This window comes from Arachis ipaensis, chromosome B06, assembly GCF_000816755.2.
Source record: "Arachis ipaensis cultivar K30076 chromosome B06, Araip1.1, whole genome shotgun sequence".
Classification (NCBI taxonomy): domain Eukaryota; kingdom Viridiplantae; phylum Streptophyta; class Magnoliopsida; order Fabales; family Fabaceae; genus Arachis; species Arachis ipaensis.
This window is the reverse complement of record NC_029790.2, coordinates 106,999,312-107,018,687: the sequence shown is the minus strand read 5'-3', so window position 1 is coordinate 107,018,687 and position 19,376 is coordinate 106,999,312. Positions and strand designations below refer to the sequence as shown.

At 32.2% G+C, this 19,376-nt stretch overlaps 1 protein-coding gene across 1 annotated transcript; it reads left to right on the top strand.

The window, feature by feature from the left end:
* LOC107604786 (cation/calcium exchanger 1) lies at positions 15,557 to 18,432 on the top strand. The gene is made up of 2 exons (XM_016306476.2): positions 15,557 to 16,887; positions 17,440 to 18,432. The coding sequence occupies exons 1-2, from the start codon at positions 15,933 to 15,935 to the stop codon at positions 18,255 to 18,257; spliced, it is 1,773 nt and encodes a 590-aa protein (XP_016161962.1). The 5' UTR covers positions 15,557 to 15,932; the 3' UTR covers positions 18,258 to 18,432.

Sequence of the window (19,376 nt, the reverse complement as noted above, 5' to 3'; positions counted from 1 at the left end):
CTAAACGGGCCTTATAGTATAAACGAGGTTTTCGACAACAACAAAAAAAACCTTTTCGACTCTTGATCTTTATTTCCGTTAGACTCGTTATAAGAAAATTTTGGAATAATAATCGATTTTAGTGAGTAATATTAACGACCGATTTTGTGACTAATCGAAATTTTTAAAGACAAAAAAAAAGTTTGTTGCTAAATCGATTGCTAAATTTTAATTAGCAACCGATTTAGTGACCACCCAATGTTGGTCGCTAAAATAGAAATTAGTAACCGATTTAGCGACCAACAACGAAGCCAATTTAGTTGGTCACTAAAATCGGTCGCTATTTTTTTAACCTAGATATGGAATTAACAACCAAAACAAAAAACTTAGGCTTTGGGGTCAGTCAGTGGCTAAATCGATAGCTATTTTTAATTTAGTGACCGATTTTGTGACCAACATAAAAATAAGTTAAAAGATGATTGGTTGCTAATTTCTAATAATTAGTGACCGATTTAGCGATGAACAAATGCTTAAATAAATGTAGTTGATTACTAAATCAGTCACTACATGGTTGATTGCTAAATTAATCACTAATTTAATCCTTAGCGACTAATTAGAAATAATGTTATAATCGGTTGTTAAATCGATCGCTATTTTAAATAGAATAAAATAATAATAAATTAGGTTTCAAATAAATTAAAAATAAAACATTTTTTATAAACCTAAATCTTTATCTTATTTAGAGGCTTTTTTTAAATACTATACATTTTTTTTAAAAATTTTAAATATCTCTAAATAAATTTTTAAACATAATATGACAAATAACAAATTAAAGAATGGATAACAAATTATATTTCAAAAATTAATTATTTAAAAAAAATACATTTGTTACCATATTTTTTATCCTTCATCTATTTATCTTTCTGCTAACATAAACCACTAACAAAAACCACTAATAAAAACCACTAACATAAACCGCTAACATAACCGCATGCAAAACCTCTAAAATAAACCACTTGCAATACCACTAGGATAAACCACTAACATAAACCGCATGCAAAACCACATAATAAACCACTTCTAATACCACCAACATAAACCGCTAACCTAAACCATCAACAAAATCGCATACAAAACCACTAACAAAAATCACTAATAAAAACCACTAACATAAACCGCCAACATAACCGCATGCAAAACCTCTAAAATAAACCACTTGCAATACCACAAGGATAAACCACTAACATAAATCGCCACTAAAACCGCATGCAAAACCACTAACTCAGATAAACCACTAGCACAAAATTTTCTATCTACTAACCTCGTCGTTGATGACCCCGGCTATATGAGCAACTCCATCCAACCGATATAGCCTTTTCGGATCGTCCCCCATCGGCTGAGTATTTTGCTCGAGTCTTTGTCGGAGCGAATCTGGGCCGTTTTCTCTGGGATTTAGTGGGTATGGGAATGAAAAAGTGATTCGAATGAGGGGGATTCAAACTCCTTATATAGCCGAATCCAATGTAATTCGAATCAACTCCATTCGAATTAATACTTGATGCAAAATGGGAGTAATTCGAATCAACTAGGTTCGAATTACTTGGGGAATCGTGCAAATGTGTAATTCGAAGTGACCTAGTTCGAATTATGCTTGTCTGTAATTCGAAACATGTAGATTCGAATTAGTGTGTTATTGTCTTCGAGCATAATTCGAATTGAGTAGATTCGAATTATATACAAATGTAATTCGAATTTAGCTCTTTCGAATTACATAAAAATGTGGTTTGGTTGATTGATGAAGCTTTTTTTTTTTGATTGGCTGATTTATGTAAAATTTTGCGTCCCTTAATTTAATTGGGTGTTTTGCCCTTAAAATTATGTTAAATATTAAGTGTACTCAATTTAAATTAAACATAATAATTTACATAAATTCATTATATTTTATATTTTATCTAAAATCTAAAATAAATATAAAATATGAAAATATTTATGTGAACTAATTAAGTAGATATAACATCAATGATTTAATATTTTGTCATTAACACAATATTTTATCTAAAATCTAAAATAAATATAAAATATGAAAATATTTATGTGAACTAATTAAGTAGATATAACATCAATGATTCAAAGTTTAATATTTTGGAATAACTAATAACAAACAGATAAGATTAATAACAACAATCAGCAATATTAATCTTATTAATATGTATATCTTCTATTCAATTTTTATAAGTAAACACTACAACAAATTCGGGCTGAGGCAACCCTTTAAAAACGTTGCTTATAATAAGAGAAAGTGGTGTCTTTGATAAAAGGCAACACTTTTTGACAAAAGGCAACGCTTTTTGGGGGTTGGCTATACGGCCGTTACCTTTGGTCTAAGACAACGCTTTTGTATATTAAAGGGAACCCTTTTTTTGGCAACCTTAAAAAAACGTTGCCTTTTCTGCAAATAAAGCAACTCCGCGAAAGGGTTGCCTTAGAGCACCCAAACACAACGCTTTATATGAAACGTTATGGCAACACTTTTTACGAGTTGTATTTTCTAATACATAAAGCAACACTTGTCCAAAATTTTTTAAGTTGCTTTTTCATATACCTAAAGCAACACTTGTGCAAGTTTTTTTAAGTTGCCTTTTCATATACCTAAAACAACACTTGTCCAAGTTTTTTTAAGTTGTCTTTTTTATAGACCTAATGCAACACTTATGTAGGTTTATTTACAGTTGTCTTTTTTTAATACCTAAAGCAACACCTTATTAAATTTTTCTTAGATTCTATTTTCTAATATCTAACATAATATTTTTTTATCTTTGTTATATTTATATGACATTTGAAGAATATATAACACCCGCATTTGAATAAGCTAATAATATATATTACATATATATAAAAAGGTAATCAAATGGATATAAATTATTTGTCTTTTGTGCCACAAGAAATTACAACACTTTGCACAAGGACATAAGATTTCCTCTCCTTGCGGGCTTCCGATAGAGTAAGCAAAGTCTAAGAAGTCATTGACACCGTTACTAAATTCAACTTTATCTCTCGGTAAACTCATCCAATCTTTTTCTAAGTCTTGGAAAAATCTAATTATTAATATATTGTTATTACTATTTAACCAAGCATGCAAATAATAATGTTCATGCATATTAAGTACATAAATCCATCAAAAAGGCACATAACAATATTATTATTAAAATTAAGAAACAATTATATTGCTTATCTAAAAGTAGACTAAATATCAAAAGACATTCAACATGAAAAACAAAAAACTGCACAAAGGTCATAATATACATATGAAAACCTACAAGTATATGCAAGAGAAAAAAAACTTACGGAGTCATGGCTCAACAAATTACAATCTTCAAGTTCTAGAATGTCCACCAATGTTCCTTAAAGTCCTCTGAAGTAATCTTTCTCTATAACAGAGTAAAGTATCAAATTTACATTATTCTTTATAAACAATTTAACTCAATCAAAGTGGCAAACAGAACAATCAATTAAAAAATAATAATCGATTCTATATGAACTAGTTAACTCAGCTAATTACGAAAATTAATCTTTTTTTTTTTGTGAAGACATAAATTTCTAAGCAAAAGTAAGTACTTACAGGGCTTTGACCACTGAAAAAAGAGTGACATAAGTCGTTCTATTGACTAATAGAAGTATCCATGTGTTTCAACAAAAAAACTGAGTATTTAATTTTGGTAAAAATTATGTGTCCATTCAATGAATGGTTAGACCTTTTTATCCCTTTTTATCCCTTTAATGGTTAGACCTTAAAGGCCTTCTTACTGTATAAGGACTGATTTCAACATTGATGATATATATAACCGCTATAGATTTATATTTTAACTATAAAAAAGTTTATTTCAAAAGGAACACTATGAATATAGATAGAAAAAAATTGCAGGACAGAAATATTAGTTTGAAAAGGCAAGATGCAGGTTAAAAGGAACACCATGATAAATTGCAGGCTCGCAGAAAAATTGCAGGTTCGCAGAAATATTAGGTAGAAAAGGAACACCATGAATAGAGATGTTAAAAAGGCAATATATTTTAACTTTCAGCATGATAAAAAAATATTATTATTCAGTGTTTTCTCCTTTCTCAATTTAAGGTGGAGGAAAACAATCAAATTCATAGAGACTAAGAGCAACTTTGCTTAATAATGCATCACTAAATGCTACTATAAAGTATTGACAAGCTAAAGTGCATGAATTCAATTCTTACTGAAAATCCTAGCATGGATTAAGCAGATAACAACAACCAAAATATCATCAAATGGATTCAGTATAACTCAACTAAACAACTATACATGAAAGTGAGAACTGTTAATGCAGCATCCAAAGCAAAAATAAGAAGCACCTGTCCAGTCTTTGCTTCCTGCTCTCCAACAACCAAGATGCTCTTCTACTGTGCCTAGCTGAGCTTCTGGCACCTGCATCATGGCATAACTTTCAATTAAGACATTTATTTGGCTAAGAAATTAGTCAAAACAAAGTCACAAATTAAATAGAAGTAAAAGTTTACTTTTCATTTAATACGTTTATTGGCCTCTAATTAAAAATTCAGAACATATAGATGTATTTGCAAGATTAAAGAAGTGTAAACATACTACACAAAGATACCAACAACATTAAATACACCCAACTTAACTCATGCTTTTAAAGGAATTTTAGGCTTCCACTTCTATTTAATTTCAGGTTTCCACTATATTCACCATCCCCATCAACTTTAATTTCGAGTTGAGGATGCATTTAAAGGAACTATCTTAGTATAATAAACACCCAGTTTCCACTTAAGGTGTAACACCCTACCATACAGAGACTTATGCTTAAGTCATAATTCAGAGATGGCATGGTATTACGACCTCTAAAACCAAAAATTTAGTACGTATAGTAGTATGAATGATTGATTATAACTAGGAGCCTTTGTAGAAAAAGGGGTAAACAAAAACCATAACCCGAAAGCGCAACACTCCGATCGATAACGTAACGAGCAAAGGATAAGCTAGCGCAAGATCATATATATAAAGAGTGTCAAAAACAGGAATATCAAGACTCAAAGTCCGGTTGCGAAGATAACCGGTCTGAGCATAGCAATATATACATATAATAAAATAAGGAAACCCCAAAGGAAACCCAAAGGGACACAAATACAAAAACCTATTCTCCAAAACCTCCTATAAGAAGAGTCATCACAGTTTGTATTATTTAATGGAGATAAAAGTATCTAAACAAGATATATAAATCACAATAGAGTCCCGAAAACAAAGGATCTTCGCTAATCCAGAAGTCTCCAGCATGCCTCAACGAGAAGCCTCGCGTCCTGCATCTGAAAACCACAAAATCCGCATGGGTGAGAACCAGAGGTCCCCAGTACGGTAACAGCTTCCACATATATAATACATAATAATAGAGGAAAGCCGAAGGCAATCCTAGAACTTCCTCCAGATAATATCAAAGCTTATAAACAAGCTAAACCGTAAGTGGCAACTGACTAAAGATTCTTCAGTCTAACTAATACTTCTCTTTCCAATTCCTTCAGACCTCCCAACCACCAGCAGGAGTATAATATAGCAAACACAGTTATATCACACAAGAGATTTACAAATAGGAACAGATAAGGCATTTAGGCAATTAGCAAGTAATATGCAGTCAAATAGGCAATCTCAAACAATTCATGTAGTATGCTTATGATGCATGCCTGTCCCTAGTGGCTGATGATATCATCTGTCGGTTATAGAGCCAACCCGACAAGTCCTGGTAGCTAACCATTGGACTGTCCCTCTGTCGTGCATCCCCAACTCGAGTTATACTCATCATAAACTTGATCATAATCATGATCCATATCCATCACCCTCACTAGTGAATATTTATCCATCACTAGGGGTGGCAAACGGGCCTAAACCCGCCGGGCTGGCCCGCACAATCAACATCATATATGCATTTATACTTGGCCATAATCATGGCTCCGCCGTAACACGGCAATAATCTAGCCATCCGGCTCACGGTTAAATCCATAACCAGCCAATTCATTAACAATTACGGCCCTTCGGCCCATGGCATAACAAGCACTTCCACCACCATTCTCCGCATCTCACATAATTATCTTTGATCCTCAATGATCATCCATTTTTCCCTTGCTTCACTCGCAAGTTACCACATTCATTAGCCCTTTTTCTCATGCTAGGCATATCATAATGATTTAAGACATAAGTGGTGAGATCGGAGGCTTAGAAGTATGACATTTGGCTTTTAAAACTCAAAAATCAACTTTGGGATGAAAATAGGAACACGCGTACGCGCACTCCACGCGCACGCGCGGATGGCCTTATAACTCATCGACGCGCAAGCGTCATACGCGCGGGTTGAAAATTAGCCAAACGACGCGCACGCGTCAGCCACACATACGCGCGGATACATTTGTGTCCCAGGCACAAAACTGGCACAACTTTGGCACAACTCTCGGGAAAATGGCTGGGCAATGGGTGCAGCACATTCGGCGCGCCCGCGCACATCACGCGCACGCGTGGATGGCACTTTCTGGAAGAATGGCGCGTACGCGCCAAGTGCACCTACGCGCGAGGGGTCATTCTGCTAATAATTTTCTAAGTTAAAAGCTGCAGAATTCACAGATTCAAACCCCAATCTTCCGACGGACATAACTTCCTCATTTTAAATCGTTTTTCACCCGTTCTTCGAACGGCATGGACATCCCGGATCCAATTTCATTTCTAAACAGATTTGGCACAAATCAGAGATCCGTAGTCCAAGTTATGTCCCGTCAAAGTATGCCCAAAACCATGTTTTCATACAAAACCACAAGGTGCCATTTTCAAAACAAGCCACTTTCAACTCTTTTTAAAATCAATCAAAACATGCCAATTTCAACCCTTCTCTTTGAAATCATTCAAAATGTACCAAAATCAACAACAAGCCATCCTCAACTCACACATTGATATTTTACCAAAATTCCCAAAACTACCTCCAACCATTTTAACACTTCTCAATCAATGGCTAAAGGACAAACACAATCTCATGTCATACATCCTTCTCATCCCAATTTCCAATAATATCAATTTCCAAATCAACCATCATTATACATGATCAACATCATACTCACCATCAACATGGTACCACCCATCAATTCAACCTCAATCACCCATCAAGCATATATCACAACATGCATTTCTCATATATCACACAATCAAGGCATCAATATTCATAATCACATATATGAACACATCATATATTTCAACCATTCAACAACACCAACAATTCAATGCCTATCTTAGGGCATCTAGCCTAAGTATTTCCTACCACATTACATATTAGATACGGGAAACCGAAACCATACCTTAGCCGATTTCCCAAGCTCAACCGGAGCACTTCCAAACCACTTGTCCACAAGCTCTCAAGGTATCAACACCTCCAAGAACAGATTTTGTCACACAAAATCCTCTTCCAAGCTTTCCAAAATCACCAATCAAGCTCCAATATTCACATATACACAACCTAAGCCACAATCATCATACCCATACACAATATCTCAATACCCAAACCTCATAGAACAACAAATTACACTAGGGTTGAGAATCTTACCACACCCAAGGTCCAAGGAGACAAGATTAACCTTCTCCTTCAAGAGAGTTGGGTCCTATAACATCAAAGAACCCAAAATCTCAATATTTTTGCTCATGAAACTCGAAATAAAGGGCTGGAATTTCGAACAGTAGAACGTGGCTTACCTCAAGATTGATTGTATGGGTTTTGTAGAACTCTCCGCGGTGAACGCGTGGTCGCAAACGGAGCGGCAATCGGAGTTCTAGATCAAAAGTTATGGTGGTTTGAAGATCAAGTGAGAGAAAGAACTTGAGAGAGTGTTCTTCCCTCCATAGCCTCCATTTTCAGCGTGTTTAGTGTATTGTGAGGAGAGAGAGTGCTGAAAACTAGGGTTTTGGTTTAGTTTAGTTGGGCCAAGGACCCACTTTGGGTCCGGTTAGACCGGTTTGGCCCGTTCGGTCCAATCTTGGTCCGAATTCTATAAAATTGGTACCGAAATTCTCGTCTCAATCTCCTCTATCACATTTAGCCATAAAAATAACATTTTTGGCTTTCTAGAATAAATTCTCATTTATGGGTTAATTAGCCGTTAATTAATCGGGTCTTACATAAGGCAAAATAAAACAAAAGAATGTCGAGCACAAACTTCAGAATGTCCAAGTTAGAAAATGCTGTGTTAATGAATGGTAACAATTGAATAATTTAATAGCATAATCGTAAAACATGAACAAGAAAGGATGCATATCTTGTTTAATAAAACTAACCAAACACAATATCAATCCATGCTAATAAAGACATAAAACTACTACACATCCTGAAAGTCATTTCATACAGATTTTTCTATGACACTTTTTATTTTGTTTCCCTGTTAATTGCTAAATAATACCATCCACAGGGCATGAACGTGGATTTCTTAGGATCAGAGGCACAGCCAAGAAATAGCTAGATGTCCAGGGCCAAGAAGGAAAATGTTTACCTGTGATGGGTTCACATATAGCTTTGGCAACTGGAATTCCAAGAACTGGTGTAGCTCTTCAATTGGGGGTTTACTGCAAGAATCAATGTAAAATCAGCATCAACATGAAATCCATGATATAACAGCTTTATGTATTACTAAAATTCAGTACATTCAGAACATTCCCATGGCAAAAATTTAGAATAAATGCATTCAAAAATTCTATTTTCATACTAAAATTCAGAATATTCCCAATCTTCATTCAAAATCAAAGTATTCAGAAAATCCATTTCATATTAAAAATCAGAAGCTTCTTACCAAGCAATACGCAGAGGAGGCGGAAGGGGGTTACCGCTGCATGTAGTGTTGTCTGAGCTTGCGAAGAGGAGGAAGTGAGACAGGGGAAGAGGAGGAAGAAGGAGAGGGGTTTCTCGAAGGTGACTGTGACATAGAGATGAGACAGGAAGAGGAGAGCAACGCGCCGACGCCTGTGGAGGAGAGCAACTCGCCGACGCCTGTGGAAGAGAGCAACGCGCCGACGCCTATGAAAGGGAGCACCGCGCCGTTGCCGACAGGGACCTGCTCTCGTACGCGAACGAGACCTGCTGCCGTTCGTGTCGCACTGTCTGGGTCGAGACCTGCTGCCGTTCGTGTCGCGCCGTCTGGGTTGATTTGGAGAGTTAGGGCTTTTCCCTTTTTTTCGAACGATGGGTGGCAGTGATGAACGAAGCAATGGGTTGATTTGGAGAGTTAGCAGCTTTTCTTTTTTTTTTTCTAAGTTATTTGATTGGGAAATAATTATTTGGAGGGAATATGATTAAAAGTTTCCCTCTAAAATTTTTAGCTATGAATGATTTTAGGCAACTTTTTATAAAAGTTATTTATTCAATTTTTTTTATAACCCTTATAAAATGTTGTATTTTTATTTAAAAATGTTGTCTTTAATATTTTATATTGTAATATTTTTTAAGTGTTGCTTTAGATATCAAAGACAACAATTTTTGTGGGTGGCCAAAAAATTTGTTATCTTTGCCTTACTCAAAGGCAACTCTTAAAACAGGTTGTATTTTTCTATCTAAGGCAACTTTTATTAAATGTTGCTTCGAATAAGAGTTACCTTAGGTCAAAAATATTGTAGTGAAAAAAAATCATTAATATATCTCAATTTTTACACAATAAATTTAGTTAGTATATATAAAAAAGGTAACAAAAATAGAAAAAAAGTTTATAAACAATCCTAATAATTATTTTAAAAGACAACGAAGTTCCTAACAAAAAAATCTATTAATCTTAGTTAGCATTTAATAGACAGATTAGCTGATTAACATACCACGTAATTATATTCCGTTAACTCAAGAAAAAGATCATTAATATATAAAAGATTAACCAATTTCACGAAATTAAATATCAAATATTGAAAAGAATATTTTTTTTATGGTGGATACTACGTACAATGAAGACTTTATAATTGTCTTTATATGAAAATATTTCCTTTTGACCCTTGGATGATAAATTGAATGGTTAAATTTTGAAAATATATATTGTGTTTGTTTAGTGTGACTAAATAAATAAATCACACTTTTAAATAAAATATCTTTATAAAAAAATGTTTTTGCCATCTTCATTTAAATAGTTGTTTTTTTATTAAGAGTATTGTAATCTTTTAAAAAAAATTATAAGAACTAAGATAAGTTTTTTATATAACAGGCACTTATTAGTATTTTTTAATAAAAAATATTAATTATGAGAGAGCCATACACACTATTTCATACGTAACTTTTCACAAAATTAAAGTACGTATTGTTTGTTGGTTTATGAGATTTATTATTTCACGGTATTTATTATTACATTCTTAAATATAACTAAATGAGAAATCTTAGGTAATTAACATTTTTTTTTTACATTTGTCTTGTATATTGAGTGAACAATAACTAATTTTTTTATTCCTCCCGATAAAAATTTTAGAATTAGTATCATATGAGATGGGTGTAGAATAGTTGGATTGTTTGTTACGTTTAAATCATTTCCTTTATGTATCCATGGATTAAGGCAAGTTTATCTTGTCATAATTATATCATGAAAAGAAAATTTATTGTGTCCTAAAAGTACAAACGAACGAGCCAAGTGTAAATTCATGCCCATTTTATTATCACCAACGCCGCAAACTATCTGTTATTATTTAATTTTAGAGTTATGCTACGTGTACACTAAAATCATCCACTAAAGTTAGTCACTAATATAAAATACACACTGAAATATAAATACATATTAAAAAGAAATTAAACTACACATGTATTTATACACCAATATATTGGTGGCTGATTTTAGTGACTAATTTTAATGTATAAATAGTATTTCTCTTTAACGTTATTATGCCACTTTTTATTATATTGGGTAAAGTATATTTTTTGTCCTTGAAGTTTAGTAAAAATTTCAAAAATACCCTTAAGTTTTATTTTGTTTTAATTTTGTCCTAGAAGTTTTCGATTTGCATCAAATATACCCTTAACGGCTAAATTTTTAAAAAAAGTAAGACCAATCTAACAATAATGCATGAAAACTATGCTTGATTTGCTTGTGTTGAGGGTTGTTCTTATGAAATTGTTGTTGAATTGGTCTTAAATTTTTTGAAAAATTAGCCGTTCGGGGTATATTTGATGCAAATCGAAAACTTTTAGGACAAAATTGAAACAAAATAAAACTTAGGAGTATTTTTAAAACTTTTGTCAAACTTCAGGGATAAAAAATATACTTTACTCTGTTATATTTTAGTCCTAAAATTCTCCTTAATTTCTATGAGCCTTTTTGTCACTAAGAAAAATAAAATAATAAGTATGGAGTAATTTGAACAAATCATATAATAAGAATTAAGAAGGATTACAATATGATCAAATTTAGGAGTAACAGTAGCTCTTTGTCCATGATCTATTCAAGTAGCACAAAATTATAAATTATTCTCATTCTTACTTCACTTGTTTAACCAAACTCAAAATATGGAACACTCGTATTTCTATAATCAAATGTCTTTATTTTAGACATAGAAAAATAAATAAATAAACATTCAGTAATTTAAGTTATTTCACATGTTAAGATACTTAGACTGCATTTGAAAAAAAGACGGAGACTGAAAAAGAAATTAAAAGATAGAGATTAAAAGATAGAGATTATCAGACAAAAATTAAATTAAGTTTTTATATTGTATTTTGTATAAAATGTATTGAATTAATGAAAACTGTATTCCCACTTTTTAGAGGTATGGAAGGAAGTAAAATTTTGTATGTCTAGACTGAAATTTTATTTTTAGGTTACTAAACAATAAACATAAGGGAAGTTCTAAGGTGGCATTGGTTTTGGTGGCTAAGGATAGCATAAGTTTGACCAACAAATAAAATATTGACATATAGCAAGAAAATTAAATCTATAATAAAAATGATTCTCTCTCTAAAAAATATAATTAAAAAATTATTTTAATATTTTTTAAATTATTTTTTTAATTATAAATAAATTATAAGAAATTATTTTGATAAAAATAATTATAAAAAATTATAAGAAAGAGAGAATCATTTTAGTTTTAGATTTATTTTTTTTATCATATGTTAATATTTTATTTGTTAGTCAAACTTATGCCACCCTTAGCCATCAAAACCAATGCCACCATAGAACTTCCCTAAACATAATACTCACTTCTAGCCTTTCAGTCTCAGTTCCAATATCAGAAAACAAATCGTATCCTTACAGACCAAAAATAAAGAAGGGACCGTATTGGTAATGGCTTCGTCTGTTCTTTCTGAAATGATGGATGGATTCTCACAAATATAATTTTTTCAGCTAGCATGTTATTAACCTTGTTTCGAGTAATCATACGTCTCTTTCAGTGGCAAATTTGATCTCAAATGGACAATAAAACTGAAAACCGATCTCTCCTTTTCTTTTAACTAATGCCTGCCAAATTTTAGAGGCCGTTCCAACCTCCACCACGAACTTGTCCCGAGTTCTCTAATTTGGCAGTCGAGTGAGGATATGAATTTTTCAACTTAGCTAATGAGCACGAAAAGCGGGGTTGGGAAAGAACTAATTATTTTTTCTCTAATTTTATACTAACTTTACTCTCGAAACCAATCGCTTTTGCTTCCAAATACATATTTCTTTAAGTGCAGATTGTGTCAAGTGTTCCACTTGTGATTCATGAATATCAATTTTGCATGCACTTCAAGATGCTCAAGCGTTGGATAATTTCTAGTGACGGTTTCTTTTCCGCAGATATTATAGCCGCCTTTTTTTACCTTGGGATTTAAATGACTATTTTTCATCTCTCTTCTTCCTTTTTAGTTAATGGTTATAAATGGTCTTATTTATTTGGAAAAGCAAGTCATTTATTTTGTAAAATTCAGAATAATAATTGTTTCAACATCTTATTCCCTTTCATGCTTATCTATGACAGATTTTGAGAGGTTTTTAATATCAATTTCCCTACGTATTTCTGCCAACTTCTTTCAACTCTTGTTTATGATTGTGTTTAATGAAAGTGTCTTTGTAGATGATCTAATAAAAATGTTTTTTTTATGACTTTGTCTAATGGAAGTGCCTTTATATATGTATTTTCTGAATATGTCTCTTTATACATATTTTTAAAATATAATAATTAATTATTATTGACAATAAATTGACAAATAATATATTGGTACCTTATACTTTTCCTTTAAATATAAACATGATAAACCAGCTATGCAAAATGAAGCCTTGGTGTCATATTGCATGGTCTCCGTCCCTCACATTTTTTGTTTAAATTGAATACAGGCAGGTCTGCTCTGTGTGATGGTCAAACAATTTGTAATGGTCTGGTGTGATTAGAGATATCGTGATTTTTTTCACATTGGCTTTAAGTTGTTAATTTAGGTCTTTCCAGAGTGATAGTTATTAAATTGTGAGAAGACTTCTACGATTTATAATTTACGTGAAATCATGGCTATAGAAAAATATTATTGGAACTAGGATAGCAAAGAAAAAAATCTATGGAAGCTAAGTAGGTAACCGTGAGTCCCGCAGAATGCTTACGGGATGAGAACTTGTTCCGTGAATAAAATAGGGATGGAAATTGTGTGGAATCAAGGCAAAAAGAAAATTTACTAAAATATCCTCGGGTTAAATTTGTGTGTTTTGTGTTAAAATTTTTAAGGGAATACCTGTAAGTATCTGCCATTTTTGCAGGACAATTAAACGGTGATCTTTGAGAGAGATGAGATAAGGACAGAGAACAATTTCATAAACAAAAATGGAAAGCCAGAAAGAAGTACCTATCCCCACGAATATCCATTACTATCCTTAGTTGGAACTTAACTCCATGCTTAATATCTCGGTTCCCTCTTAATATATCTATCTTCACCCATATGTAACTTTTATTCTAAAAATTAAATCTCTCCTAACTCGTGATTGAAAAATTCGGATGTTGCATATTTATCAAGAAACTAACAAGAATACAAGATAGCAGATGGTCTTATAAAAAAGTATCGATAAAAAGATAGTCTTGCAAAATCAAATAAGAGACATTTTTTAAATTGGGGCTTCATGTTTATTTTAACAGTTTTGCTAGTTAATTAATAAAGGATATAATCAACTATAGCTAACTACTAACTTTCTTTTGTTGAATATTTTTTTTTAAGAGAATGTGAATTCAAATTATCATGAGAAACATTTAAAATCAAATGAAAAGAAGCATTCAAAATTTAAATAAAAATATTTAAAACTAAATAAAAACAAGCATCTAAAATTATTGTTAAAAAAATTCAAAATCTAATAAAAAAACATTCAAACTTAAAAAAAAGAGAGATATCTAAATCGTTTTAAAAAATTTAAAATTTAACAAAATCAAACATAAAAAATATTAAAAAATCCAAAAAATAAAAAATCTAAAACTATTAAAAAATAATCTAAAATCTAAAAAGAAGACACATAAAAACATCTAAAATATATAAAAAAATATCTCCAAAACTTAAAAGAAAGAAACATTGAAACAAGTAAAAAAATTATCTAAAACCTAAAAGAAGAAGAAGGTCGTTATAAAAAGAATATTCAAAATCTAACAAAAAGAAATAGAAATATTTATAGTCTAATAAAAGTAAGATATATATTCAAAATCAATTTAAAAGAATTTAAAACCTAACAAAACGAGAAGTTCAAAATTATTGAAAAAATTCAAAGACTAAAAAAAATATTTAAAATTATTAAAAAATAAAATCCAAAACCTCAAAAAAAAATCCAAAACATAAAAATAAAAAAATATTTGAAACTTATTGGAAAAAAAAAGAAACATTCGAAACTAGTAGAGGAAGAAGAAGTGCGTCATCGTTGGAGGGGGAGGGAATGGCGTTGGCGTTGTTGGAGGAAAGAAGGGAGACACTGTGGATGTGAAAAGCGTAGTTGTCATTGGAGGTGAAAATGGAGTCGTCATCCTTGGAGGAGATAATGGAGAGCTATGTTTTTTTACTTTTTTTTTTTTGTGTGTAAATTTTAAAATAAAATTTTTACTAGTTTACTGCACTCCTAATTGAATACATATACTTTATCTTATTTTAATAGAAAAGTATAGGTAAACAATGAAAATACTAACAATGTGAACAATAAATATATCGGATGTTTATTTCACTAAGTGTGTAGATAGTTATTCTAATATTAAGATTTATGTGGTAATTTAGAGGTGTAGTATATTTTTATTTAATTGATAGTTGTTCATATTGGTCAAGAAAGTCATTAGTTATCTAACATAATCCTATTTTAATGACCGCAATAAGCTTATTTCTTTGCTTAATAATAATTCAATAGCGCTAATAATTTTCTTCATTATCGGGCCTCTAGTCCCATTTAACTACAGAAAACTTATTCAAAAATAAAGATACCCCATCAATTGTGTAAAAATAAAACAAAATAAATGAATACATACACTTGGTTTGCGGGTTTCATGATCCATTTGTACGTCCCTTTGATATCCACACAAATGCGTATATATATATATACCTAACTCTCTAATCCCACACATGGGAATGGGACATGGCAACAATAAACTGTTGCTTTTTGCCTTGTTGTAATTTCTAGTAACAATAATAATAATGTCTAAACTTTCTTGTTCCATCATTGCTATAATCCAATTCCAGTACTGCAATAACTTTTTGAGAGTTAAATTTCCTACTTCTGTCTTCTTCTTCCAAGTTCCTCCCTTTTTAGTACTACTCCTCATATACACTTCATCATAATCATGGAATCATCACTTCTTAGTTCTTATCATCCCCTCATATTTTTTTTCATCACACTAATATTACCATATCCTCAACAAATTTCTCTAGCAATGTAATTCACATGCATTATTATTATATTCTTATTATATACAAATTAAATTGCTTCTAGCTATAATTAAAAAGCTATATTATATGGCAAAATTCAGAAAATCAATCACTCATTTTCTCAACATATCCTTCATATTCCTCCTAGTATTCCTTCTAATAAAACCTTCAAAAATTGATCCCGAAAGGCATTATAATTGGAAAAGTGCCCCTGCCATCAAGAACAGAAGATTCAACCATGCAAGGCTACTAAGCAGTGACATGAGTGTGGAAGGCTGCACAGACCTGCATACATTCTCCGATGACGCCGCGAAATGCTACTACGTCCAAACCCACGAAGATTGCAGATCAAAGGGTTACATAAACTACCTTCAAATCTTCTATTGCAGCCTGGGAAACTCCCCTGTTCTCGGCCACACACTACTAATCATGTGGCTCTCCGTCCTCTTCTACCTGCTCGGCGACACGGCTTCCAACTACTTCTGTAACAATTTGGAAGGGTTGTCCAAAATCTTAAGACTATCACCAACCATTGCAGGGGTCACCCTTCTCTCGCTAGGGAACGGTGCCCCCGATTTCTTCGCCAGCGTCGTCTCCTTCACCAAAACAAGCGATGGTGCTGTTGGTCTCAACAGCATTCTTGGTGGTGCTTTCTTTGTCTCGAGTGCTGTTATGGGAATCATAAGCATTCTTGTGAGCACAAAAGAGGTTGCGGTTGATAAAGCAAGTTTCATTAGAGATGTTATTTTCTTCCTTTTCTCACTCTTTGTCCTCTTAATCATCATCTCCATTGGGAAACTCTCCTTGTTGGGCTCAATCTGCTATGTTTCTATATATTTTCTTTATGTTTGTGCTGTTTCTGCCACACATTTTATCTATGGAGATGATAAACAAGAAGCTGGAGAATTTGCGGTTGTGTCCTCATCGGATGAATCGCTTGAATCTGGGATTCCGTTGTTGGGTTATGTTGATGATGAAAAACCAAACCACTTAGAGAAAGTTGTTGAAGAAACCAATGATGAAGAGCAACGACCAGTTTTTGGTAAATATTACTTTCTCTTCCGCTTCATTTTACAATGAACCATGTGTAGCACCAAATTAATTATTGTTATACTAAGTAAGTATTGAGAATGGGTTAAACAATATATATATAAATATATGATGAATTAATTTTTTATATACACATAATATTTTTGTTATAAAATATATCTATCAATTTCTAATATTAATCACGTTTTGAAAAACAATACTCTTGGTGCAAACACCATCTTGACATGATTAAATGGAAAACTATTTAAAAACGATCGTATTTTATTTGAACGTTAAGAATGTACTAATATAATTGTTTAAAAAAATATCCTTAATTTAAATGTAAGGATGTATTGGATTATAATTTATTGTTTTTAGCTATTAATTAGTCATTAATATTTAAATATATAGGATAAAGTATATTGTTAGATTATTAGATTAAAAGAACTAAACTAAAGAAATTAAATTGATGACTAAATAATAGTCATAAACAATAAATTCAAATGTCCTAATATTTTTTAAAAATTAATTTCACTTAATATATGGGAACTTTTTTTTGTGTCAGATATTTTGAAACATGCGGAGAATAGGATATTTGACTGGAATAACTTGGGGAAGTTTCTACAAATTCTAGAGTTGCCACTTTCTCTACCAAGAAGGCTTACAATTCCAGTTGTGAACGATGAGAAGTGGTCCAAGCCATATGCAGTTATATCGGTGACACTGGCACCAGTTTTGTTGGCAACAGTTTACAACACCCAAAAGGAGAACGTGAGTTCAAGGAGCAGCTTAGTTACCTATTTAACCTCTTCATTAGTTGGAATAATTTTAGGTAACATGGCATGTGTGACCACAAAGAGTTGTAGCCCACCAAGGAGATGCTTGTTCCCTTGGTTATCTGGTGGATTTGTAATGAGTGTAACATGGACTTATCTAATTGCTGAGGAGCTTGTTTCACTATTGGTCTCAATTGGGAACATAATTGGGGTTAGCCCTTCAATTTTAGGGTTAACTGTCCTAGCTTGGGGTAATTCCCTTGGTGATTTGATAGCAAATGGTGCTATGGCTATGAATGGTGGGCCAGATGGGGCCCAAATGGCTATTTCTGGATGCTATGCTGGGCCTATGTTTAATACCTTAATGGGCTTGGGCTTGCCCCTTGTTCTCTCAGCATTGAATGATTACCCTGATCCTTATGTTATTCCTAAGGATACTTCATTGTATCAAACAATACTGTTCTTGATGGGAGGGGTTCTTTGGGCCCTTGTGATTTTGCCAAAGAAGAACATGAAGCTTGATAAATCCTTGGGGGTAGGACTTGTGACTATATACCTTTGCTTCTTGTTTATAAGGATCGCCATGGCTATTGGCGACTTGGCGTAGTGTAATTCTTGTTTCTAAGGGAAATTATTGTGGTCCATTTAATGGGGACTCGCACTTGTTTTTTCTATCATACATTTCACAATCACAACACCCACTTGTAAAAACTGAATTATTACTATTTCTAGAGATATATTATAGTTTTACAATAGCAACCAGGTATTTTTCTATGAAAAAAGAAATCCTGTTGCAAGACTATTTCTTTTTCTTTTTTAAATTCAATCTAATCAAAGAATAAAACATCACACACAATTAAATTTTCCATTTCATAGAAGAATTTGTGTCTTTGAATATGTTACACCTAAGGAATATTTTTATCATAATTTTTGCTATATTCTAGATTAACAATACCACTCATTTTTCATTAAAAAATATAAAAAATAAAATACTATTTTAGTTTTTAATATTTGAGCTAAATTTTAATTTTGTCTCTAATATTTTAAACGTCTTCTTTTAGTCCCAAAAAATTTCAAATAAATTCAGTGTTGTCGTACGTTAAATTTCACTAGAATAATTAACGAAAGAATATTTATATTAGTGATTATTACTGACTCAATTTTACTCATATATTAAAATTGAATATTATATCGACTCTTAAATATGTTAATTATTCATGTCAAATTTAATTTTAACCAGGGATAACATTGAATATATTTAAAACTTTTCTTGGTACAATTTTAGATAAGTTTAATTTATTCTCTTTTGGATCAGATAACCTAACCTATTCCTGCCCGAGTCTGATGCACAGGCGGGTGAACTTTGGACCAGAAACATCTGATCCATTTTCACTTGTATAGTCATTATCTTTGTTCTTTTTCGGCTCAATTTTATCGAAATGGAACCTATATGTGTGTTTTTCTTGGATATGGAAGCATGGGGGACTAGACGTATATGTGGGGCAGTTTTTTTGTCAGTTTCATAGGGAAAAACTCGGACCGTGCGTTTTTTTTGTTTATAAATTTTGCATGTCAAATCGCACGGTCCGATTTATACACGAAGGAGATATAAAATTTGGGGTGCTGTAAATCGGACCCTCCGTGTTACCTTAACGTGAGTTTTTAATATGTAAAGTAGTACAAGTCGCATGGTCCGAGTTCCAAACTTTGATTTTGAAAAGAACTC

What these genes read in the sequence shown, in the direction of transcription:
- LOC107604786 (XM_016306476.2), top strand. Translation starts at nt 15,933, where the DNA reads ATGGCAAAATTCAGAAAATCAATCACTCATTTTCTCAACATATCCTTC. An exon ending in AGAGCAACGACCAGTTTTTG is followed by an intron (nt 16,888 to 17,439) that starts GTAAATATTACT and finishes TTTTTGTGTCAG; the next exon opens with ATATTTTGAAACATGCGGAG.